This window comes from Nanorana parkeri, unplaced genomic scaffold (assembly GCF_000935625.1).
Source record: "Nanorana parkeri isolate BGI_ZX_2015 unplaced genomic scaffold, ASM93562v1 scaffold1797, whole genome shotgun sequence".
Lineage (NCBI taxonomy): Eukaryota > Metazoa > Chordata > Amphibia > Anura > Dicroglossidae > Nanorana > Nanorana parkeri.
The window spans coordinates 80215-105911 of record NW_017308065.1 but is presented as its reverse complement, the minus strand read 5'-3'; the positions used below and the strand labels follow the sequence as shown (position 1 = coordinate 105911).

Genomic DNA, 25697 nt, shown 5'->3' with positions numbered 1-25697 from the left:
GTTCCTAATTGTTTGGCTTCTAATCCTAGTGTTGGTGGTGGGGAATTTTAATAAGTTCATGCACTGCTCCCCTTGCTCCAGCTAATCCTAAGACACCATTTACATGATTTTGTACTGAACTGGGCCTTCATGACTTATGGAGGATCTCCCATCCCTTTGAAGCTCAATTTATCTGTCAATCCAAATGTCTAATTTCCTTTCTCCTTTCCTTGGCATCTGAACCCCTTTTAGCTCTCACTGCTTCCCTCCCAAGTCTGTACGCAACACACTTTCTTTCTTCCTTTCTTACCATAAACATGGATACTGCCTCTCACTGTGTAGTGTGGAATACACTAAAGGCCTATATTCGTTTTCTTTAAAAAGTGGAACACGCTAGTGGAGAGGCTCTAATAGCTGAAGCTACATATATCCCTGACCCCACCCCAGTTAATAAGTCAGCCTGGCTCCAATCACAAACTACTTTGCAAACCTTACTTTAAAAGGAATATAATAGTAATATCATCATTATTGCACTAGTGGAACAGGGCAGTACTTTACACATATATTGTGCATGTAAAGGAAAGGGCTTCTCCTCTATGATTAAGCCCAGGTGGCGAAACGCGTGAGGGGTGTTGGTGTGGGAGAGAATCATGGTGGTGTACATGTTACATATCATATTTTGGATTTTCATTTTGGATTTCGTTTTTGGATTTACTTCAATAAGAACTTTAGACTTAGGTTGGTTTTCGTGCGGCTTATTTTTGGAGATCAATTTTACATTATTTTTTATTTAACATAATGACTATCACAAGGGGGATGAAAAGCACCCTAGCTGATATTATAGTGCAGCCAGTCAGTTTTGGAAGCTCTGAGGCTGAAAGAGATGAGTGCTTTCAGGTTCACTGCCCACAAAGAATATTGTCATCCCTAGGCACCTAACATGCTATGAATAAACCTGTCCCACATAAAACAGTTGTTTTTACGATTACTTACCATTATTATGTGACATAGCATAAAGAAGACATAAGACAAACAGAGTATAATAATCGTCCTCAGTACATTCCAGTGTACTGTAAACCATGTCAAGAAAGGGTCTGTGAAAACACAAGTAAACCACAATTCTCAGAAACAGGATGTTCAGGACTTGGAAGAATAAGATCACAAACAGAGGTTATATACTTAGAATTCAGTGTGTGACTGTCACACAACACCACTTTATTAAAGTGGATCACACTTAAATATTAATTTACAGCTATGATAATAGTCTTGTCGGGATGGATAAAATAAAAGTAACTAACGGGCTTGCCAATCAAGGGACCAAAAGGCTAGGTATTTTGTCATGTGATCTTTACTAATGAGGAATATCAGAGTTCACAGTAGAAGCATTATGTCAGTATACCAGCCTTTCTATTCCTTTGTATTTTTTAGCCATGCCAATAGACAAATTAACATTTCAGTATAGGTCCACATTAAAGTAAAAATATTTAAATAGCTTGTTTTATCTAGAGAACACATTAAATAACTTCAAAACCCTTCGGAAAATCTTGATTGGAGCAGCAATTTAACAGGAAATCAGATATAATGCCCTTCCTGTTCCTGTACTTCCTGGTTATAACCAGCCTACAGAAACGTCAATCCCTTACAAATCTAGACATTGTATACTTATGACTTACTAAATAAATATAGGAGAAAATGATTAGTGGGTGTGTGGCCCATAACAGGTAGTGAGATTCTTAGTCTTTTTCTTGTCTCCAGTGGAACAATAGAGTTTTCCTTAGTCACCTTCCTCAATTTCTGTACTATAAACCCTATGTACTATGAAGTGCTCTATCGGATACTGGCTTTTTATTTCTCTTACAGACATGGACATTTGTTGGTACCTTTTACAGCTTATTGACAAATTCCTCTTGAAAAGTGATGTAATTAAAAGCAATTTTCTGGCAAGACAGGAGGCTTCATATTTTGCTGAACTCTGTTTACCGACTCCCCATAGCAGCAAAGAAAAAACATAACGGAAGAACAGATTAATAGCAGCACACATCAAGTTATAAAGTCCGCCACAAACAGTATTGTCCTCTTTCTTTGCTGCTCCTCATGGCAGGTCACTGACTCATCCCTCTTGCAATTCCTTGTCTTTACCCCTGCACACGTTTCCTTTCGTTACTGGCTTCTTCCTTCCCAGGCCACTGTAAAGTGAGGCAATGCCCCTGGAAAGTGTCCAGTAGATCAGCACACAAAAGACAAAGGCCTTGCCAAAAGAGCTAAGTGCATCTCAGTCCCTGCTTTGGCAGGAGGGATCTCACATGCATCTACTTCGGGGGAGGCCCATTATAACTCCTCTCAGGAGGATGAGGAAACCCAACTACTTTTGGGCAGAGACGCGGGTGAGCCCCAAGGCCTCTGTCACTCAGTTATGCACGGACCCGGCAGATGCTGATTTAGCACGTGACCGTACCGGGGAAGCACATTTTGATCCCAGACTTATTCATCATAGATCATCTGAGTGGACTCCCCCAGACCACATTGCCAGATACCTGCAGGTCTGGCTTTGCAAATCCTTAGACAGGGTTGTCCTTAACCGCCTTCGGACAGAATGTCCTCAACCCTCTATCCCGGGCAAGGTTTCATCTACGCCTGACTTTGACCAGTTCATGGTCACCCACATGAATAAGAAGGGTTGTGACCCTAGGAAGGGTTTAGAGAAGGACTTGAAGGCTGTGCAGGACATACTGCTTGATATTTCTGGACCCATTACGCAGATCTATGTCCTTGCGGATAAGGCTTTGGCACAGGACATCCACTCTGGATCCTTAATTAAACATGGGTTGGATCCAGCATGCTATCTGTCTGATAGGCAATGCAAACACTGCTATCTTCACTGATCGCCTTTTGCGCATCGATGCCCGCCTCTCTGATATGGCGGAGAAAGAGCTGAGTGAAAAAGCAGATGGCAAGCTCTTCAGAGAGCCCTTCATCACTGAACTCAGAAAGCATGCTGGCTCCTTTACGTCTCTCAATAAGGTGGAAACTTTCCTCAAGAGAGTTTTTCAGCATCCCAGGGGGTTGTCACAGGGCTGGTCGGCAAAGGGGCCGTGCCACCAGCTGGAGCTCATTTTATGGCTCCCAAGTCATCCCAGGATCTCTTCCTCCAAACAGTGGAGGGTTTCGTAATCAAGTTTGTGTCTCCTTCCCTCCTGGTCCAATCTCTGAACCCTCTTTTCTGCAGTTGAGTGGCTCAGTGTTTCATTCATATACAACTGCGCAAGCTAAGCGCCAAAGGGGCGAATCAGCCTCCCTGGGGTTTGTCAGCAACTTCTTTCTGGTGTGCAAGAAAACCTGGGAATTCTGCCCAGTTATCAATCTCAGGTCCTTGAGCGACCACATGGTTTATCATCACTTCAAAATGAAAGGAATCCATCTTCTCAGGGATCTGCTTCTGGACCAGGATTGGTTCACTCGCCTGGATCTGAAAGACTATGTCACCATCCCTATATACCCGGATTCCAGGCGTTTTCTCCATTTTCATTTGCAGTCCTGTCCCTGGCAGTTCATCTGCTTTTGCTTCAGGCTGAGCTCTGACCCCTGGTCCTTCACTAATTTGATGAAACCAGTGATGGTGTTTTTCCCCTCCCAGGGTATAAGATCTATCATCTGGATGATATTCTTCTTTTCAATGCCAGCGCATTCAAACCTTTTGGGTTGTCCGTTGGTTGCAGGATTTGGGTTTCATCAACCACCTTCAAAAATCCTCCGGTACACCATCCCAACAAGTACAGTTTCTCAGTTTCGAGATAGATTCAGTCACCTCCTTGCTCTGGCTTCCCGCAGCCAAAGTTGTCAGCATAAAGAGGGAACTCTGGAAGGCCCTTTGTCTGGATCATATCTCCCTGTGTTCCTTGGCCAGGATCATGCGTCATCTTTCTTCCTCCACTCAGGCCATTTTTCCAGGGCCTCTTTATTACTGAGCCATCCAGTGTAATACCTCTTATGATAAATGATGGAACTCAGCTGCGGAAGTCTTTTAAACACAACTTTTACTTCACGGTAAATGACAGTCTCTATAAGTAAGGTTATCGCAGTAGTAATCTTTGCATCACATAAACAGAATTAAAGCAATATGTAAAGAAACAGTTGTAATGTTATCCTCACATCACAAAGTGAATGTTTGAAGTCAATGAGCAGTAGTAGTCAGGTGTAATGTTAACTTCACATCACAAGATTTAGCAACAGCTTGAAATAGCTTGTAGCAGTAGAGGGCAATAGTATTGCTGGATTAACAGCACAAGTTTAAAGTAATTATGGTTGTGTGCATATCATCAGCTATGGCATTGAATACTTGCTGTTGGTTGCACTCAGGCTGCTATGGTGAATCCTCCAGACTGTTGCTGGCTGTGGAAGCTGAAGTGCAGCGTCTGGCTTGCAGTCTTGGTGCACCAGGAGTCACAGCAGGCTGAAGTAAGCAGAAGTATTTGGAGGGTTGAGGTAGGAGGCTAATGAGCCTATTCAGTGGCAGGAAGGAGAGCAGGGCTGCTCAGAACTTGCCCAGCCACCACATCCATTGCAGGAACACTGGACAAGTGAATTTTCGTGGCTTAAGCCAAGGAGGGGGGAGGAGCGGCATGATGTCAGCGGACAGGGGGCGGAGTCACCCTCCGGGTCTGAGATGCCAGAGAGGTACGTATCCTGGATCTATTACATGCAGTGCTTAAAGACGCAGTATCTTCAGATCAATCCGCCTTACGATCAACTAGTCCCTATGGCAAATGACGTCAGTGGCGAACTGACTTAGTGGCTTTCGACACATGAAGGCTTGGAATGGGACAGCAATTTTCGGTACCCGAGTAATTCTGGACCTCACACTGGTCTGGTTTTCATTGTATTCTGACATTACGCAAGGGCCATGAATCCAGACGGTGCTAGTGTAAGACCTAGACCGTCTCCATTGCAGACTATTTTTACCAGGCTTGATTCACATGATCAAAGGAAGGAGCCGTTCACTCAAGCCCTGCAGATCCTGCTCTCTTGCACGGCTCATTTGGACCCAGCTACTGCCACGCCTCCGGGGCCTGCCACTACCCCTGTTGGTCCTTCTGCTGCTCCTGAGCCTACTACTGAGTGGAGCATGTTGAGTCAAGCACCCTTACCCCAATGCTATGGGGGCGACAGATTCCTGAACCAGGTGGGAATCTATTTTGATACACACAAATGATAGATCTTCCAGAGACCGAGACACTATTTGTTAACCCCTTATCGAAAAGTGCCTGACCGCACAGTCCGTAACCATAAAAGACTGCAAAAACACCATTTAGTTAATACCCATAGTGGGTATCAACTGAAGAGGTTACTTAAGGACCAGGACAAGACAGCTTAATAATTGGATATGAAAAGAGTTTTAATCATAAACACAGTAAAGCATCATATTGCATCTTCCCATATTCCTGTTAAAAGCCTTTTGGCAACGTGGTCCGAAACCATTCACACTCTCACTCATTCAGACGGGTCCCACACACTTGCTTAATTTTGAACAATCACTGTTGCTGGATCTATCAATGGCTCTGTGGAGGTAATGGAGGATTTTAAGGGTTACTGAGAGTAGCAGATAGTCCGTAGACACAAGTCTCTGTCTTCTCTGATCTAAAAAGTCAATCCTTAAACATATTGAAGTTTAAAACTCTGTTGTATAAATCACCTTCCTCCTGGTTGAATATTATGCATTGGTGCTGGCTATATGGATGGTGCAAATATACACAGGGAGTAGTTTAGGGCACATGTGTCAAATTCAAGGACCAGGGGCCGAATCCGGCCCACCAGGCCATTTCCTAGACTTCTACTTCCAGATCTGGGTATTAAGTTATTACAAAAACCCGTGATAAATTGAATGCAGAGGCAATTATGATAAAGATTATATAAATTTATATAGTCTTACAGATACCTTTGAGGGCAACCATAATGTTGATGCGGCCCACAATTAAATGTAGTTTGACACCCCAGGTTTAGGGGAATGAATATAGGTCCACTGGCCGTCTCCCCTGCTGGAGCTTTTAATGTTGCTTCAACCGCGGCTATATTGTACTCGCAGATCAGTCCCAATCTGATGTTTGATGACTGGACAATGTCCATATAGATAAACGGTATGTGGTAGGGAGCAGCTACATCACTTATATGATGACTGGAGCAAGTACTACATTGATCATTTGTTAGATCTTACTTATGATTTTGTATCCACCCCTCTGTTTGTGTAACAGACTTAGACAATTCCCCGGCATCCAAAAGGTTCTCAAAGAAATTCACAGGTGTTAATCTCCTCAGAGTGTCATTACTCTCCAGTTTTTACATTCTGACAGTTTGTGTGTATCTGGCCATCCGTCTAGAGCAGGGATGGCCAAACTCCGGCCCTCCCGCTGTGGTGAAACAACAAATTCCATGACTCTTTGCTCATAGAGAGAAGGAAGAGAGATCAGCATTTCCCCCACCACTGATCTCTCCTCCTTCTCTCTTTAAAGTCAGAAGCGAGGTGTATTACATCACTTCCGCCTTTAGATGTCATTTATCTGGCTGAGAGCCAGAGAAGAAGCTAATGAAGCAGATCTCTGCTTCATCAGCTTCTTTGGGGCTCCCTAGGTGTCATTTATTCTAGCTATCACATTAGGGGATTTTTAGCCCCCTATGTTATAGCAATCAAGTGTAAAAAAAAAAAAAATTATATATATATATAATTTGTTTTTAAATTAGTCTCATATTAAAAACAAAAAAAAACCAAAAAAGATTTAAGTCCCCCACCCCTGCGTGCACGCATCATAAACGTAAATACGCGGCAGGTGGGCCTACGTGCAAAAACAACGATTACGCCACGTTACATATCACTGCGAACGTCGCAGTGAGAGCAATACTTCTAGGCCCATCAATCACTGAGAACACTAAACTGATGAGCGGTAAAAACTTTGAAAGTGTCGCCTATGGCCAATTTTAGGCATGATAGTTTTTTGCGATTTTGTGGGCGCACATAATTTTAAAGCTTGACATGTTTGGTGTCTATTTACCCGACCTGACCCCGTATTTTATATTTTACCAAAAATTGCGTAATAATAAATGTTTTATACCATAACGTAGGGAAAACGGGTTTTGTTCCCCAAAATGTGCGGTTCTTTTTTCATTACATAGTAAAAAAAAATTAGGGCTGGTAATGATTAAAATTTTCGTGTTCGATTAAACGAATTTTTTTAAATCGATTAATTATAACGCACATACAGATCCAACTACATTGGCCTATACACATACAGCACAGCAATGAAGTAATAAAATGAACTAGGATCACACTAATCGAGCACGTTATTAATCTCACGTGCCCCACTCAATATGGCCGCCGCTTGAGTGGGGCAACTCAGAATAATAACGTGCTGGATTAGTGTGATCCTAGTTCATTGTATTACTTCATTGCTGTGCTGTATGTGTATAGGCCAATGCCTTGGCTGGCGCTCATGTAGAAAATTTCTTGGGCAAACTCACCGGCCCAAGCGGCTCTGTCGGCTAACGAAGGGGGGAGGTGGCCGGTGACGTCACGGACATCGACGTCACCGGACTCCTCCCCATTCCCTTCGTTAGCCGCCACAGACATCAACGTCACCGGACTCCTCCCCCTTACCTTTGTTAGCCGACGGAGCCACTTGATCTTAGAGTAGCGGGAGGACGCTAGTTTGTGTCCTCCCGTTACCCTAAGGAGAACTATGGGGAAAAACACTGACCCCATAGTTCTCCTTTAATCGAGAAATTAATCTTTAATTTCCAAAGCCCTAAAAAAAAAAAAACTCCAGTGGTGATTAAATACCACCAAATATGTATATAATGTATTATTGCTGGGTTTTGTAGTCCTCTATTGCTGGTGGTATTCTGCATTGCGCTGTATAATGTACTATTGCTGGGTGTTGTAGACCTCTATAGCTAGTGGTATTCTGCATTGCGCTGTATAATGTACTATTGCTGGGTGTTGTAGTCCTCTATAGCCAGTGGTATTTGGCATTGCATGACTGTATAATGTACTATTGCTGGGATTTGTTGTACTCTATAACTCGTGGTATTCCGCATTGCGCTGCGCTGTATAATGTATTATTCCTTGATTTGTAGTCCTCTATACAGCGCAATGCAGAATACCACCAGCTATATAGTGTATAATGTATTGCTGGGATTTGTAGTCCTCTATAGCTGATGGTATAATATACAGTCCAGTGTACCATTAGCTATAGAGGAATACAAATCCCAGCAATGCATTATAGAGCACCATGTGGGGGGAAAGTGCAGGCTTACCTGAGCAGTCTTCCAGCAACTTGTTTCTGAGATCGGGCCTGTCTGTCGGCGGCTGTCATCCACCCACACCTACTCCTCCCTACTTCTTCTCCCTGCGTCCCTGTGCCGATCGTGGATTTGGGCGGGCGGTGAGCGTGAGGCGGGGAGGAGGTGTGGCATGCAGCGTGTGTGGAGCCGTGAACAGGGCCAACCAATCGGAAGCCGATTAATCGATGATTGAAAACTTTGACAACTTTTTCAATAATCGATTATAATCGATTATGTCGATTAGTTGTTACAGCCCTAATTACGAAACAATATAGTTCCAGGCTTTGGACCCATAACCCTAGGCTTGGTTGGGGGAGGCCCGAGATTTTATCCTGGTCTGATCAATTTTCCACCAAATGTTTGCAAAAACCCACGAGACTTCTATGTACTGCCTTTGTCTCTGAATTGCCTGAAGAGCACAAGGAGTTCTCAGATGTATTTGATAAGCTTTGGGCCGGTACTCTTACTCCTCACAGATCTTACAATTGTGCCAATGATCTTACCCCTGGGCCTGTGCCTCCTCATGGTAGAATATATCCTCTCTCAGTTGTGGAGAATAAAGCAATGGGGGACTATGTCTTGAACACCCTACCTAGAGGGTTTATCTAAGTCCACGTCCCCTGCCGGTGCCGGATTTTTTTTTGTCTAAAATAAGGGAGGGAGCTTTGACCATGCATTGATTATAGAGGGCTCAATCCTATACCTCTTATTACTGAACTCTGACCAATGCAAGAATCTCACTTATCTCTCTGAGGCCAAACGACTATCTCCCGGGCAGGCCAGATGGGCCTTATTCTTGTCTTGTTTCAACTACATTGTTTCCTATTTGCACGGGTCTAAGAACATTAAGGCTGATGCCTTGTCCCACCAGTTTGCCACCCTGTCCAAGGAGGAGACTGAACCTGTCCCTATTGTACCTCCCAATCGCATCTTCGCCTCAGTTTGGCATCACCATTGGGGGGACAAATTTTGGCCGCTCAATCTGATGCTCCTCCGTAGAGGACAGTGGGAAAATGCTTTGTACCAGCAGACCCTCGAACTAAGCTACTTCCTATATACCACAATCCCAAAGATCTGGGTCACCCAGGTAGGAACCAAATGATTTGATCCAGGTTTATGCTCAGTCCAAAACCCACCGCCACCATCCTGAGGCAAACCTCTCTTGACACACTTCTCTATGGATTTTATTGTAGACATACCCAGTTGTAAAGGCCACACAACTCTCTTGTGGAGTTTGGCTGGTACAAGTACCATCTAATGAGTATTTTATAGCCCAATTCTTGAATGGAACTGGCCAGGGAGGCTTTATGCGTGAAGTGTAATACAGTGTATTTTTGTTACTGAGTGAAGGTAAGGCCCAAATCTCTCTCCCATTTGGCGAGGAAGACCGGTTCACGTGTAGGTGGAGATTGAATCAGTAGGGCATGTGCTGTGGCTAGGCCGTGCTCCACTAATTCTACAGAGAAGCGGTTCCAACATCAGAATAAAGAGCAAGGGGGAAAGTGGGCAGCCTTGTCTGGTGCCATTTGTCAGTGTAAAATAATTAGAATAAGTCCCATTTCCTCTCACCCTTGCTGTGGGTATGGAGTAGATGGCTGATACCCAGCGACATAAGTTATCATCCAGTCCTATTTCTCCTAGTGTCGACCGGAGGAACGACCAGTCCACTTGTTCAAAGGCTTTTTCAGCGTCTGTTGATAACAGAATGGTGGGAATGTGTCTGACACAAGGTGTATGACATTCAGCATTCTGATCGTGTTATCCTTGGCATCCCTCCACGGAATAAAGCCCACCTGATCCGTATGTATAAGCTGGCATATCACCGTCAGCAGGCGATTTGCTATTATCTTGGAAAATAGTTTAAGTCGACGTTCAGCAGGGATATCGGGCGAAAGCTAGAACAAAGTAGGGGGTCCTTCCCTTCTTTCAGGATGATTGTAATGGACGCGTGGAGGGTGTCAGCCGGGAAAGTTTGGCCAGAGAGTAGAAAGTTAAATGTCCTGAGGAACGGGGCTCCTAATTGATCTGCGAAGGACCTAAAATAATGGGAGGGAGAAACCATCTGGCCCTGGTGCCTTGCGGGGTTTCATTTGTTTCAGAACCTCCGTCCACTCATCTGAGGAGATTGGATAGTCTAGGCAGCCGCTTCCTCAGCGGATAAGCGGGGGAGACCTGCCTGGGCCAGATACATTTGAATCCTTTCCTGTTTCCGGATCGAAATTTTAGGGGATTTAGGGGCCTCGAGATTATATAGCTCTTGGAAGAATTCCCGGAAACGGTCAGCAATGGCTACTGAATTCGATAGCAGCCCACCATCACGCGCCGCTATATGAGGCACAAACGTTTGGGCCCTTGTATCTCTAAGGGCTAAAGGTAGAGATCTGCTAGGCTTGTTGCCATATTCGTAGTATGATCGCCTAACTTTCGTCTGCTTGACCTTAAGTCTGCCCAATAGCAGGCCATGCAGTCGTAGACGCAGTGTACATAACTCCGCCTCCAGAGCCACCGCCATGGATTGCTTTTGCTGCATTTCCAGGCGGCCGATCTGATCAATCAAGGTAGAGATTGAAAAATTGGGTATTCTGCGCTATGGATCAAACTAAAAAAACGGGGAAAAAAATCAAAAGGACTAAAGAGTCAGGGTTAGCCACAAGCTGCTAGAACTAAGGCTGGATGAGCCTCACAGGTTGGTTTAAAATAACAGTAAGCGCTATGGGTCTCCCGGTGTCTGGTGAAAAACCAACAGTGGTGTAATATAATAGAAAAAGTATATAATCATTATATAGTAAAAAAAAATAACCCCCCGTGAGGTCACAAAAGAAACCTCTATCTGTCCCCAAAATTTTTTAACATATATTGCAAGGCTATAGTCCGGTCATGCTGACTGGTGAAATTTTTGACTGACTGGTGAGACACCGCCAAATTTTTCAAGCCCTGTATATAAAGATATGTATAATTGGTAGACAAGGTATCAATCTTTTGTGAACAATAAAACAATCAATATGAAGTGGTGTATAAATAGAACGAACAAACAATAAGTGAATGAATAACAATAATATATCTGTGCAAAATATATGAATGATTGGAAAATAAATATAAATATATGTGAATCTAAATAAATATGTTTAAATACTAAACCGTGTGTTCGTGATTATATCTGTGTAATTAAATACACGTGTCTGCACCTGTCATCATCTACGATACACTGTCAAATGTGCAGTGATATATAATGTTAGAATATTCTAAGCTTAAAACAAGAGGACAGTCAGTCCTTAAAACGTAAAGTAATGTCCAGAGGTATTATAATCTTAGAGAGACAGAGTTTGAGCTGAAGGAGACTTGGATGAATGAATCCCAAATGGTCGTATCCTGGGGAGTGATGTATCGGAGAACAGATGGATCCCCGTAGGGATTACACTCACCAGATACCGGAGAGGAGTCAGCTGTTTTTCACCGTAGTGACCGTAAGGGGATAATCTTCACTCCGTCCTTTTGTGAAATCTTGCCGTCCACTTTCGATCCTGGTCCAAACGGAGATGCCGATATCCCAGTAGTAGGAGCCGCCCTAGCCGTAGGTAGAGATTGTCTCTTGGCGTGCTTTTTTCGCACAAGTGGCGTGGGAAATTAGTATCCCCCTCGCAAAGCATTTATGAGCCTCCCAAACAGTGAAGGGAATGGAGTCTGATTACGTATGAAGAAATCGGTCAGGTCCTGCGCTACCTGTCCCATCATCAGTGCGTCTTCCAATAGGAGGTCATTGAGTTGCCAGTGCCACGTGCGCGCATTTTCAGAGTGTAATGACATCTCGAGTAGGATCGGGGCATGATCAGAAATAGTAATTACGTCAATGTTTGCACCTTTCACTCTATGCAGGTCACTATGTTTAACTGGAAAGTAATCCAACCTTGAGTACATTTGATGTGCAGCCGAGTAAAACGAGTAGTCTTGGTCTCTGGCATGCAAGAGGCGCCAGACATCTATCAGACGTTCAGCGTGTAGTATTTGCCAGAGGCGGCGGAGGTATGTATAGGAGAGATGGGAAGCACTTTTCGATTCATCCAGCCGAGGGTCCAGGGCCACATTGAAGTCACCGCCTACAATGACAGTCCCCTCAATGAAGTCGGCCAGGGCTAGGAAGCACTCCTCCAGAAAGGAGATCTGGTCAGTATTGGGAGCATAGATATTGACCAATGTTACTAGGGCACCGAATAATCGACCCTTCACGAACAGGTATCTGCCATATTCATCTGTCAGCGAGGAGATATGTTGCCATCCCGAATTCCTTGCCACTAGTATACTGACCCCCCAAGATTTGGTATCAAGAGCAGGGCTTTGGTATGCAAAGGGGAAGCGTGCGTCGGAGAGTCTGGGGACACAATCCGATTGGAAGTGTGTTTCTTGTAGGTATGCCACCTGTGTCCTGTGTTTCCACAGGTCCTCAAGCACCCGTAGCCGGTTTTCGGGGATGTTTAAGCCTTTCACGTTCCAGGAAAGGAAACGTGTAATCATAGAACCCCCCGTAACTCCCCCCCCTCCCCGCAGGTCCTTCGTCAAATGAGGAAGGTATGGAGGGGACAATAATGGGCAGGATGGTAGACACAATGCTAAGTCAGTGAAGGTATAGCAAAATAAGGTAAGAACGCACCATGGGGGATTGGGGGGGACAGGACAATGACAGGGAAGACAATGAGAATTTATGCACGCAAAACTAAGCTAAACTACCCTCAACGCTAATCGCGATGAGAGGACCTAAGTTGGGGATATGAATAGCAAGTAAGCTGCATGAGATGGTGTAACGCTCCTAGTTCAATGGTCAGGATCTCAACTGCGGAGTTATGCAACATTAACGGATTACACACCTAGGTAATTAAGGTTTGGTTCTATAGGTTATTCAGTATGAATTCCAGGCGGCTCTCTCAGACTCAATCACGGAGAATTAGGAATTACTAACATCATACACCTTATTCCTATTTATTGGGGAATGTTTAACTAATATAAAGCAGCCCCACCCTTTTTTTTTCTTCTTTTTTATATATGACCCTCCTGTCTGGGGATGCACTCGATGGAAATGTAAAATTTTCACACTACACATACTATACAAGCTTCACGTCGTGCATGTAAGCCACCTTTGGGAGCACAGGATAAAATAATGGATATCTTTCCCCTTTTTCTTTGAGAACAATGTTTCACATAGAAAATATATGAAATATACACAGTGTTAATATAGGAACACATCACTCATATATAGCGGTGACCTCACCTAGTCCTTTGGTTTGATTTGTGAATAATCAAAAGAACTTCGGTATGCATACTCTTGACACTTGGGAAGTAACCTGATGGGAGAAATCAGGCCAGGATTGAGGCAGGATAATTGGCTTAAGTCGATATATACACGCCATACCCTCTCTATCCAACAGGGGTACTAAGTGAGATTACATTAGCATCCAGCCGGGCCCCTTCCTGGCATACATCACTCCTGCAAGCATTTCAGTGAAGTCGATTGGACGATTCTGGTGTCATCTCTCCCTGTGTAGACTTGAGGTCCCGGGTGTGACGAGGGACTGGGCCTCGGGGGTTGGATTTTTCCAGCATTCCACCATCTCGATCCTCCCGGTGTCTCCCTTGCCTCGCGCACTGACCCTGCATGGTGAGTACCCAATGATCTGATCCCTGGGGACTGATCATTTATATTAATATGTTGAAAACAGGCCACATATATAAACCTGACATTGTTTGCTTCTTGATGTATATGAATTTATTTCAACTGAGTACCCGTTTAAACAAGGCAATTTCTTCATTGTTAGATCAATCTATGTGGGTCCCCTGAGGAAGCCACCGGCGAAACGCGTCAGCACCTAGTAAGTTAAGCCACTTTATTGGTCAATTATACCAATGTCAATCTTGTGATCATGATTATGCTATTATAACTATTTGGATTATATCAATACACATGTATGAAATCATTGGTTATATGTATACAAAAAACCCTATGCAGGGCAGTGTAAGATATATGAATTGTATGGATGTTTAACTTGTATTAATTTTTTGTATATAAATAAAGTGTAATATATTTTTAGTCAACTTTATATGCTTGGTCAATTACACCTCACCGGAAACCCTATTATTTTCTGTTTTTCTACTATGTGAAGGTAAAAGAGAGATTAATGGCAGGATTGTGATAGAGGAAGACTACTGGCACACAAGAAAATGGGTACCCAGGCCCACCTCCACCCCAATGCATAGTCAACTGACAAGTGTAGCCGGCCTAAGATAGGGCGACACACAGTAATCAAGGACCTCCCGTATAAATCTGTGTGTATTCTGCACCACTATTTCAGAGTATAACCCAAGGCCCGCTGGATATTCCCGTCCCCAGCCCTGCGGAGCCAACCAAAGATCCAGAGCAGCCCTGGCCTTCGAGGGTCAGCAGGCTCAGGTCCTATACCTACAAATCAGTGTCTAGTCAGGCTGGCAACTAAGGCTGGCCCCGAGTGGGGGGAACTCCACCCAGGGCAGGAGGTAGATAAACCCATCGCTAAGCCTGGTCACCGGAGCGTATGAAAGCCAGGTCAAAGTCACAGTCCCGCCTGAGAGAGATATAAAAGGTTAGTGGCAAACATAATACAAACATAAGGCAACAGGAGTCCTGGGGATCCTGAGTAGCTGAGTATGGAGTCCTCTACCGCCCTGGGGAGTAATATAGTAACAACCGGTGGAGGCTTGAGTCAGGAAGGATGAGCAGCTAGGGGGTAGGGCTACCCACCGGCAAGGAGGCAGGGATCAAAAACCATTTCCCGGTGTTAGGCAAAACAATAACTTATAAGATGTCAACTGAGGGGACCATAGTTCTGTTCTCATCGGCGGTCACAGGGCGACCCGGGGCCCAAGGTAGGGCAATCAGAACGGCAACAATAAAGCCCAAAAAACCGAGGCGCTCCTCTCGGAGGCAGTAAGAAGTGGGCACGTGCAGGCTGTCGGTGTAAAGGTCCAAGCACAGTACTCCTTGGTCTGTCAATAGGTGAAATCCCTACACCTTGTCGGCTGTGGGGCCCGTGGTTTGGGCCTCCCGGGACCTGAAGCGGGATCGACCATGGCACGGCCCTGGAAATAGCGCAGCCGAGGGCCTGCCAGCAGCAGGGGTCAAAAGCCAGTCGGGCACCTCAACTGATTCTGTTCCCAGGAAGGTGAAGAGCTCTGGCAGCTGTTCCGGTGTCATCCGGAGAAAGGTCTGCCCAGCTTTCTGGATTTGTAGGTGAAAGGGGTGACCCCTTTATAGGTGGCCCCAGCTGTGCAAGCAGTGGGCAAATCAGCTGTCGCAGGAACAGAGTATGTCTCGACAGGTCAGGCAGGATAATAATCACTGCACCATCAAAATCAACCGATTTTTTGAGCCAGGCCTGCCGCATGATGTCTTCCCTCTGGACAAAGAAATGGATCCGGCACAGCACCTCTCTCTCTTGGTTAGTTGCGATCCGCCCCTCTCGGGCCGTTAACCCTGTGCACTCTGCCCATCTCTATGTGGGTCTCAGGATCTCTGTCCAAGAGAAGGGTTAGGATTGCCTGCACTGTTGTTCTGAGGACCGCTCCCGAGGTAGATTCAGGCACACTCCGCAGACGGATGTTGTGTCAGTTCCTATTTTCGCCGTCATCCACCTTAAGATAGAGTAGCGCATAGGCCTGGCTCTGAGCTGCCGCGACCAACTCGAGGGCTGCAACCCGGTCTACCAGTACTGTGTGTGAGGTCTCAGAAGCCGTGACCCTTCCCTCTAGGTGGGAGACCGTCTGGGTGACCTCTGCAATCTCCCTGCGCAATGTTAATATCCTCCTTAGTGGCCAGGGATTGCAGCACCGCCTTGAGATCTTCCCCCAGTATGGAAGCTAGCTCTGGGGACATCTGCAGTGTCACATCTGTCAGAGGGGATGCACTCGGTTCGTGCCACGGCGAACGTACGGGAGAGGTGTCCAGCTCCGACATTGCTGAGGGAGGGGAGGATCCATCACGAGTCGGCAACATCTGACTAGAGGTGCCCGCCACGTGCGGCACAACATGGCCGCTCGTCTCCATGTGCTGTGGGGAGGCCGCTGTGGAACTCAGGACTGCAGGTGGAAAATATCCAGGTATTGTGTGTCGGCCCGTCTTCTTACCGGATCGGGAAGCCTTCCGCCCTCTAGACATGAGGATCAAGTAGGTGAAAATGTAGTCAGTCTGCTGCAAAGGGTGCAGTGAGGAGCAGAGCCCTGAGCACGAGCGTCTTTACCGCTCCATCGCTTGGCCACGCCCCCAGTTGTTTTTTATACCTGCTTCATCCATGGAAACTTTTCCCATAATGGGGATGTCTTGAGAGTGCAGCCCCAATGCTACAGGAGCAGGCAAAGTGCGAGAGAAAGGCCAAATATCAGGGCCACAAATTGAAGACAGGTTTGACAGACCTGTTGAGTTTCATGTGGAACTTCTTGTCCCAATGAAAACAAAACAAGGCCTAAGTACCAAGATGGAGGGGATGACCTCTTGAATTTGGAGATTGTAAACACAGTGGAGCAAGATCCCTTACCTATTAGACAAGTTAACCCGCTAAAAATTTGTTTTGATTCGGATCCATTCAGATTTTTTTACATTTTTTTATTTTCTTAATATTCAGATCCACTCATTATTCGTATCGAATACGAATTTTCATTTCAGACATTCAAATGGGTTTAAGAAATATAAAAACTAATTTAAATGAATTAGTTGATTTTTTTTAAAAAACAGCGTCGGGTCCCCCTTCCCAATTAATTCCAGGCCCCTTAGGTCTCGTTGGTATTTTAATGGGGACGCCACATCAAAAAACAAAAAAAGTGTGGGGTCCCCCCCAAAATCCCTTACAAAACACTTAATTCGAGCAGCGGCCCGGCAAAGCAGGAAAAGGGGGGGTGAGCGTGAGCCCCCTCTCTGCATAATGTCAGACAACTTGCCCTCAACATGGGGTAGGGCCCCTTTCCCACAACCCTGGCCCAGTGGTTGTGGGGTTGTGCGGGCGGGAAGGCTTATAGGAATCTTGGTGCCGCAGCTCCCCCAGGTGAATGAGTAAAGCGTAAATGTTACCCCTACTCATTCACCAAATAAGCATTCAATAGTAAATAAACACTAAAACCACCACTCAAACCACCCAGCAAAGAAAGGGGGAGAGGAGGGTTAAGCATCCCCCGGGAAAAACAAAAGAGGGCACCATCCCCATGACAGGCTGCCTCCCGGTAGGATGGGTGCGCTGTCTGCCAAGAGGGGACGCTGTGACAGAGCAACAGGTCGCTCCGTCAGATGTGCCCCCCGTGAAGAACACTTACAGGCTACCCTTAGATCCAGGACACTCTGCACGTAGCTAAGGATCTGAATGCACTTGATGGCTGAGTTGGGGGTGCTATAAGGATCTATATCAGGGGCACCCACAATTTTTTGTCTGGAGATCTACTTCTCAAATGACGAGCTCAATGAGATCTACCAACGAAAAAACAACTGCATTCAGGGGCAGGAGGGGGCATGGCTGTGCATGGAAGTCAATGGCACCGCAGCCATGCCCCTCACCCGCAGTGTGATCGCCCACACCCGGAACACAGGCACATTAGTGCCTGCGTTCTGGTCCAGTGTGATCTGCAAAAATGCTGCAAGCACTATTTTTGCAGATCGCACTGGACCAGAATGCAGGTACTTATGTGCTTGCGTTCCGGGTGCGGGCGATCACACTGTGGGCGGGGCATGGCTGCGGTGCAATTGACTTCGATACAACCCCATGCCCCTCCCGCCCCTGAACGCAGGGAGTCAGCCGGCTTGCATTCCAGTGCGTTCTAGAGGCGCCGGCGTCCTGTCCTCCCGCGGAGCTCATGTGGCTGAATGTGGCCGACCTTGCACACGGGGAGAGGTGTCCTGCCCCTTTCCATCTGCGTTGTCTAACACATTCAGCTGGCTGCCACACGAGCACCGCGGGAGCATAGATGTAGCCAGCTCCTTTTGCGCCCGAGGCAAGAAAAAAGACATGCCCACCCAACAGATGTGTGGCATCACCCAGCGCCCAGTCTTCAAGATTTTTTATTTATTTGTTATTAGTTATTTTAATTTCATTTCATTTTTATTTTTTACTGTTGGAGGGGTTTCGGGGAAATATTAGGGGTCTAAACAGCCCACTGATATTTCCCTTTTAAAATAGAAAAAAGAAATTGAGGACACAAAGTCCTCAATCTCTTTTTCTGCAGCCTCTGTTCTAAATGAATTGAAGGCACAGAGGCTTCACATTAATTCAGAAAATATTTTACTATCACCCAGTTTCTGAATGGGGAGGAGCCTCTGTACTACTCCCCATTGAGAAACTCATAAATGAACAGGAAGTGATGTAAATTGGGGACACATAGTACTATGTGTCCCCAGTTATTTACAAACACTGGAGTGATCAGCTGATTGCTCCAGTGTTTGTCCTGCACAGAGGATCGCAAAATATCATTGATATGTACCGATCCCCCGCAGCTCGGCCACGCACACAGGGGGGTTCAGCTTCTTCTCTGGATCCCTGCTGCTCTCCTAGGCAGAGGCAGTGGGGGATCTGAGGAGAAGTAAAAGAAGTGCTGCAGCCGTGGGGACAGCAGAGGAGGGAGCGCGGTGAGGAGAGAGAGATATCTACCAGTGATCGCTACGCGATCGACTGGTAGATCGTGATCAACCTTATGGGCACCCCTGATCTATATAATCCAGCCTGTCACCCAGCTCAGCTGTTGACTAAGGTCTTAAAGACAGAAGAAAAAGAATTCCCTGCAAAAAAATCAAAAAATAGAGGGAACTAAGGTTCCCAGAAGGGAGAAATAGTCAAGATCTGAAGATTTTTGCTGTGTCCTTCAATAAACAGACGAAAAAATGAAGCGTAAAAAGAACACTGTACCTACTGTGAAACATGGAGGAGGCTGTTATGTTTTGGGGCTGCTCTGCTGCATCTGGCACAAGGTGTATTGCCCAGTGTCACACAGCTCAGTCACAAGTCGTGGGTCCTTCAAGAAGGTAATGACCAAAAGCTAAAAGCTAAGAACAAAACATTAGACTATTCTTAAGTGGCCTTCTATGAGCTCCGATTTGAATCGTGTCTGAGCGGACGTCTAGAGACGCCCGCTCAGATCTAGAGAGCTCCGGGCCGGCCGTTTTTCTACTACGGCCGGCCCGGAGGCAGTTAAACAGCTATAGAAAGAGCTGAAACGAGCAGTCTGGAGAAGGCATCATTCAAACCTTAGACACCTAGAACAGTTTGCTCAAAAAGAGTGGGTCAAACAACCTGTTCGCAGGTGCAGAAGTCTCATTGAGGGCTACATAAATCCCTTGTTTCTAGTGTTTGCCTTTAAAGGTTTTGCAACACAATATATGGTTAAGGATTTGGCATTTTTGTCTATGCAATTTTTAATTGTTTTATTGTCTAAAATATTCTGTTGAATCAAAAAGCAAAATCTGATTTAATTATGGAATAACGAATTATGATCAGCTGAAGATCTGTTACCTGTGCCTCCAAAGGCTTGCAGTTATTATTGCCTCTTAGCTGCTGTGGTTCTACAAGCATGTACTCTGCTCTTGCTGCACAGAGCTAGCAGCTATGGGTGTCACCCAACTCACTTGATGGTTAATATACTTTGCCTCTTAGTTTCTTCCTCTCCAACCCCCTGTCTCTCTCCATATTTAAATCCTGTTCAGATCAGTTTCCTTTGCCTGAGCAACACCCATGTTGCCTCTGATCTCCCACCTGTGCCTTTGCTTCTGACTTCCTTCTCCCTTGGAGTGACCTTTAGTGTACTGATTCAGCTTTCTTCTCCAGATTGCGTTTGTCTGCCACCAGCTCTGACCTTTAGCCTGTCTTCTGGATCTCCGTCTATTCCAGTGCCATCTCACCTTTGCCAGTGCTGACTGGAACACTGCCACATTCTCCTTCTGTGTGTTCAGGTACTCTACACATGTCAAGCAGGGTGAACCCAGGGGCTACGACCTGGTGTCAACACACCGCTACAGGGCCGTAGGAAGGGTGAGGCAAGTGAGGCACTCATCACAGGCACAACTTTGAGGGGGCGCAGCCAGGGCCGGACCTGGACCTGCTGGCCAGCGCGGGTAAGAGGTGGGCGGGTGGCACGCCAGCACAGCCGACACTACCATAAAGCAGCACAAGCAGCTGCCTCACATACACAGAAGCAGCACTATGGACTGGGTTCTGAGCTTCGGCTTCTGTAGTCTGAGCCCCGTCCCCAGTTTCCTCTGCTGTCTGTGCGGTCTCCGGAGCCTGCTAGAAGCCCGCACTGTGGCCGTAATTGTCACAAGCCGTGAGATTAACATATGAATGGGTGACGGGAATTTACATATGAATAAGCCGTGGCTCATTCATAAGTAAGTATCATGGCTAATTGATATGCAGATCACCGCCCCAACAGGCTCAAAGTATTCTTGACAGCATGGCACTCCATGTAATGAAGGAGCTTTGCCACTAAGGGAAAAAAAATTAAGGACATGTGATCAGCCTGCTCATTGAGAATACCTCTGTTGCATTGCTGCTCATTGAGAATACCTCGGTTATATTGCTGCTCATTGAGAATACCTACGTTATATTGCTGGTCATTAAGAATACCTCTGTTATATCGCTGGTCAGTGAGAATACCTCCGTTACATTGGTGGTCAGTGTAAATACCTCTGTTACATTGGCGATCGGTATAAATACCTCCGTAACATTTGCGGTCAGTGAGAATACCTCCATTACATCGGCGGTCAGTGAAGTAGTTAAACATCAGTTTAAGGTCACCTATTATCTGCTGTTAGTTATGCTTTCTGGAATGAGGTGCTCCATGGTAATGGACTTAGGGTGTCAATGCCTATGGCTTTGCATATAGGGCTTTAGTAGATGACGGTCATTCTTTTCCCAAAATGCTGGATATGTTCAGTGTGAGCTATAACATGGACATCTTAGTTATGCTTTCTGGAGTGGTGCATTTTGGAGGTGTCTTTGTATTAGGGTGCTCCACAGTACACTATTTGTGGTGTCATCGCTTGTGGCTTTACATACACGGCACTAGTACTAACCCTTAAATTAACCTCGAGGGGGGGGCACAATTTTCTGTCCTTGCCTCGCGCACAAAAAGAGCTAGCCATGGATCTGCACAGCTGAGTCCAATTGTTCATGAAGGGGTTCCCGGCAGAATACTGACAGTGCCTTAGACCCCAAACCCCAGGGGATCCCATGCCCCCTGATGCTTGTGGGCCCACATCCTTGTAACCATGACACAATTAGTTTGCTCAGTTTCAAGTTCAGAGAAAACTGTGGGTTCTTCTTTTTTCATCGCAGGGTACCAACAAATATATCAACATTTGTAAACAATGAACACATCTAGATTTTTGAGTGCTTATACCTGTTCTTTTATAGCTTCTGCATACTTATTGCTTAGTTTAGGGGTGCAGTGCCTATTTAGGCGTGCAGTGACTATATGGTTTTTTAATGTACTGCAAATCATCTTTACCTATTTTGGGAGGCATGGGCTTCTGCTGCTGCAGCACTCTTCTCTTCATCAGTGGTGTTCTCCTCTTTTATGACTGCAAATTTTTCAGTTGCTTTTGATCTTTCCATGATCACCATTTCAATTTCTAAACAGAGACAATAATGCTTTAACTATGCATCAGAATAGGACACATTTTATTTTATGGTTTTATTTATTTATTTTGGATACTTCAGTGGTCCTCATTTATACCAATCTTCCAAAGAATTGTCTGACATTCCTAACAGCAACCAACACCCGCACTGTATAATGACAACTTACAGCATAGTTAAACCAAATCCAAACATTTAATATAATGCAGTTTACTAGTCCTTAGATGAGGTGGCTGTATTCATTTTTTTTAGCCTTTTCCCCTTCATTTTTACCCTGTAATCCTACAGATAACACACTTCCTGTCCTAGGGTGGCTATGCTCATTCACTTTATTGTATCTATGGAAGGAGCCATGGTAGTTACCTATGCTGGACTACCTCTCCTCATCTCCATTACATGAGGGTGGGGGAAATTAGTAGAAGATAGGATGTGTGCTTTCTGGCCAGCTTACATTCTTTGTTCTGTTAACTACCATTCCCATAAACCCCCTTGTAATGGAGATGAACAAAGATAGACATATTTATAGTGCAGCACTAATTTTCCAGGCTTCAATGTAGGAGTCCACCATGGTAGTGATTTACCAAGCCTGACATTGGAGGAGTGACAGGAGATCATAAAGGTGTCGACCACGCCCATTTTTTAAGCCATGGACAAAGCATACAACATATACCAGTTAACAACATAACAAGAACCTTTGTGCTGCATCATAAAATTAATTTACTCAAATAAAGTAAAAATTCTAAACATGTCTGATGTTCCTGCCATGAAGGTCCTTGTGAAGGCCCTTTCTGTTATAGGGTTTTAACGCTCTGTCCCTGTCTTCCAATTGTTCTCCTGCTTTGTAGAAATGCTACAAGCTATGAAGCCTGATGGGGATATTGGCAGACTAGTTGGGGGACTAGTTCCTTATCAGGTATGCTCTGATGCAGATTGACAGCAGGCAGTGGGCAGATTCCATAGGCAACAGCAGCCTGCCTATTGACTATGGGACTACCTGCTGTCCTATGGGACTACCTGTTTTCAGTCACACGAGAGGTGGACCTGATGGGAAACTAGACACTCAGCTTCCCCATCAGGCTCCACCCACTCAGCCACATCTCTGGTTGCTAAGAGGCTGTCGGCTGTGCAGCTGAAGGTGCGGTTGGTGCTGCTTGCGATCTCTGAGTGTATGCTCATTTGGGAAGGGGGGGATGGCACTGATTGCTATTTCCCAGCGTATGGTCGTTACTGGGGGGGCAGGGGGTGGGGTTGGCAGACTGGGGTGCTGTCAGTGTATGGTTGTTCCGTTGGGGTAGGGGACAAACGTGTGGTGTGTTTATATACTATTTTAATGTGTATTTGGTGAACAAGTCGGGATAACAACTACCCCTTACTCCTTCACAAGGGGGGCATCTGGCTGCCTCCTTTATGAAAGGGGCACCCAGATTCAGAGAAGCACCCCCCCTAGACCCCCACAACCACCGGGCCAGGGTTGTGGGGAAGAGGCCTGTGTCCTCATCAATATGGGACAAGGTGCTTTGCCAGGGGGTCCCCTCCCCATGTTGAGGGCATGTGGCCTGGTAAGGTGCAGGGGGGAAATAGAATGATTGTCCCCCCCTTCCTGCTCTCCCAGGCCACTGCTTGGATCAAGGGTCTGGTATAGGATTTTTTTTTGGGGGGGGGGGGGGGGCCCCTGTTTTTTTTTTCTCTCAAGTTTCATGTTTTTATGTCATGGCCAGGGTTGTAGGGAAGATGCCCTTGTCCTCATCAATATGGGGACAAGTTGCTTTGCCAGGGGGTCCCCTCCCCATGTTAAGGGCATGTGGCCTGGTATGCTGCGAGGGGGACCACACAATCTAATCGTTCTACCCCTCTTTTCCTGCCAGACCACTGCTCAGATCAAGGGTCTATCTGTTTTTTTTGGCATTTGGTCCCACCTAAAATTCCTACCAGACCTAAAGGATCTGGTATGAATTTGGGGGGGACCCCCGTTTTTGTTGTTTGATTTTCTTGTTTAAAAACAACCTGAACTTTATCCAAATAGATTTGAATAGATCTGAATTTTAAAAATTTGGACCAATCCAAATTATGAATATCAAACGGATCTGAATTTCAGAAAAAAAAAATCCAAATAGAACTGTTGTGAAAACAAAAGAACATTTTCAGCCATGCACATGTCTAAGGGTCACTCAGCCAGCTGCGTGACAACGCATGGGACTGAGTGACTTCAAGGAGAGTCAGTCAATCCCATGTGTTGTCCCTTAGCTCCTAAGGACTGTAATGCAGCTGCCTGCAATTAATGCACTTACAGTTTTAAGATTTAACTTCCCAATTTAGTGCCACTTTAAGGCAGGAACAGTGATTTACTATCTATTGGAGCAGAGTCCTTAGTGCACAACAAAGTAAACAAAGCATGACCTAATTGTAAAAAGTGCAGACTGGAGGAGTTGTTACAGTTGTCATTATTTTCCCCCCTGCTGCATGCAAACTCCTGTCCTGTTATCTGATCAATGAGAATGTTTAGTGAGCCTCAAAACAAAAACAAATACTGCCAGGAGAATATTGCAAAGCATCTATTGACAGCTCTAAGTCTGTCCTGGAGAAGCTGATGACACATCTAAGATGATGGTGCCCAACTGCAGTCTCAGGCCTGTTCAATATCATAATAATATTAATAATTACAGGGATATTAAATGCACAAAACAAGATACCTTAGTGTATATAAGCCTATGAGAACATTGTTGCTGATATTAATAGTATGGGGACAGGGTCTAATTTTTTTCTTATTGTACTATTGTATTTAAATGTAAAAGTAGGTGTTTTAGCACTAGCTAGCTTACAGAAATGCTGGTCCGTCGTTCATTGTCAAGAGCTTACCAAGTGCCCAGCCATAGGCTGAGATTCTTTAAAACTCATTATAAAAATAAAAAAAAATCACGTTTCAGCTTTCACTTTATGGAAAAAGTGTTCTGATGAACTAAAGTTGTGTGTCCACATTAATCATGTTCTTCCACCATTATTTTAGAATTTAAAAATACATATTCTAACCTTCTGTATCCCCACTTCCCTTGACACCTTTAGAGGTACTCTCTGCACCTTTCCCTTTATCTAGGTCTTCTTGAATCTCTTCTGGTGGCTTCTCGTCTTCTTCCTCTTCACCAACATTTTTATAGTTGGGCCTCTTTTGGTGTTTCTTCCTCCCTCTCTGTCGGTTAATCTCCAAGGACTTCTCTAGTGTTTCCTGGGGTTTAGTGAAGCAACGAATGCTGGAGTCCGCCTATGTAAAAAAATAAACACATAAATAAATAAAAATTCACAATATAATATGAGTGTTAAATTAGCCAGGCATTTCATTTTGATAAATAATCTCTTACTGTCACATAAAATATATTTATGCAGATTAAATTCCAGATAGTATTCCATCTTGCACTCCTCTGACTTCACTGGAGTAAATCCTGATTGGCTTCTATGTATTACTGCACTAAATATAATAAGAACTTTTACTGAATAAAGCTAATTATGTCAATTATACATACCTTTGAAGGTTGTTGGTTTTTTTTTCCTACAAGAGTATACTAATATTTGTTTTACTCAATAAAAGTATGTTTGTTGGAGTAAATTTTGTACTTTTGGTTAACACCTGGGAAAACATCTTTTTTGTCCTTCCTTGAGTATATCAAAAGACACAGGAAGTAAATTCTTCCATGAATGGGTTATGCAGCTACCTACAGGTCAGTGCCAAATCAATCAATGCTCCGAGGCAGCCCTAATAACCCCCCCCCCCCC

At 45.1% G+C, this 25697-nt stretch overlaps 1 protein-coding gene across 1 annotated transcript in view; it reads right to left on the bottom strand.

Annotated features, from left to right (window-relative positions):
* The window catches only part of LOC108799738 (protein CLEC16A-like), a gene marked incomplete at its 3' end in the record, with an annotated part of 284697 nt that overhangs the window by 182611 nt on the left and 76389 nt on the right, over nucleotides 1-25697 (bottom strand). Inside the window, exons 9-11 of the mRNA XM_018571638.1 lie at nucleotides 24960-25188; nucleotides 21805-21928; nucleotides 973-1073 (exon numbers count right to left, since the gene is read on the bottom strand). Coding sequence (XP_018427140.1) covers nucleotides 973-1073; nucleotides 21805-21928; nucleotides 24960-25188 — 454 coding nt within the window. The remainder of the gene's footprint in view (nucleotides 1-972; nucleotides 1074-21804; nucleotides 21929-24959; nucleotides 25189-25697) is intronic.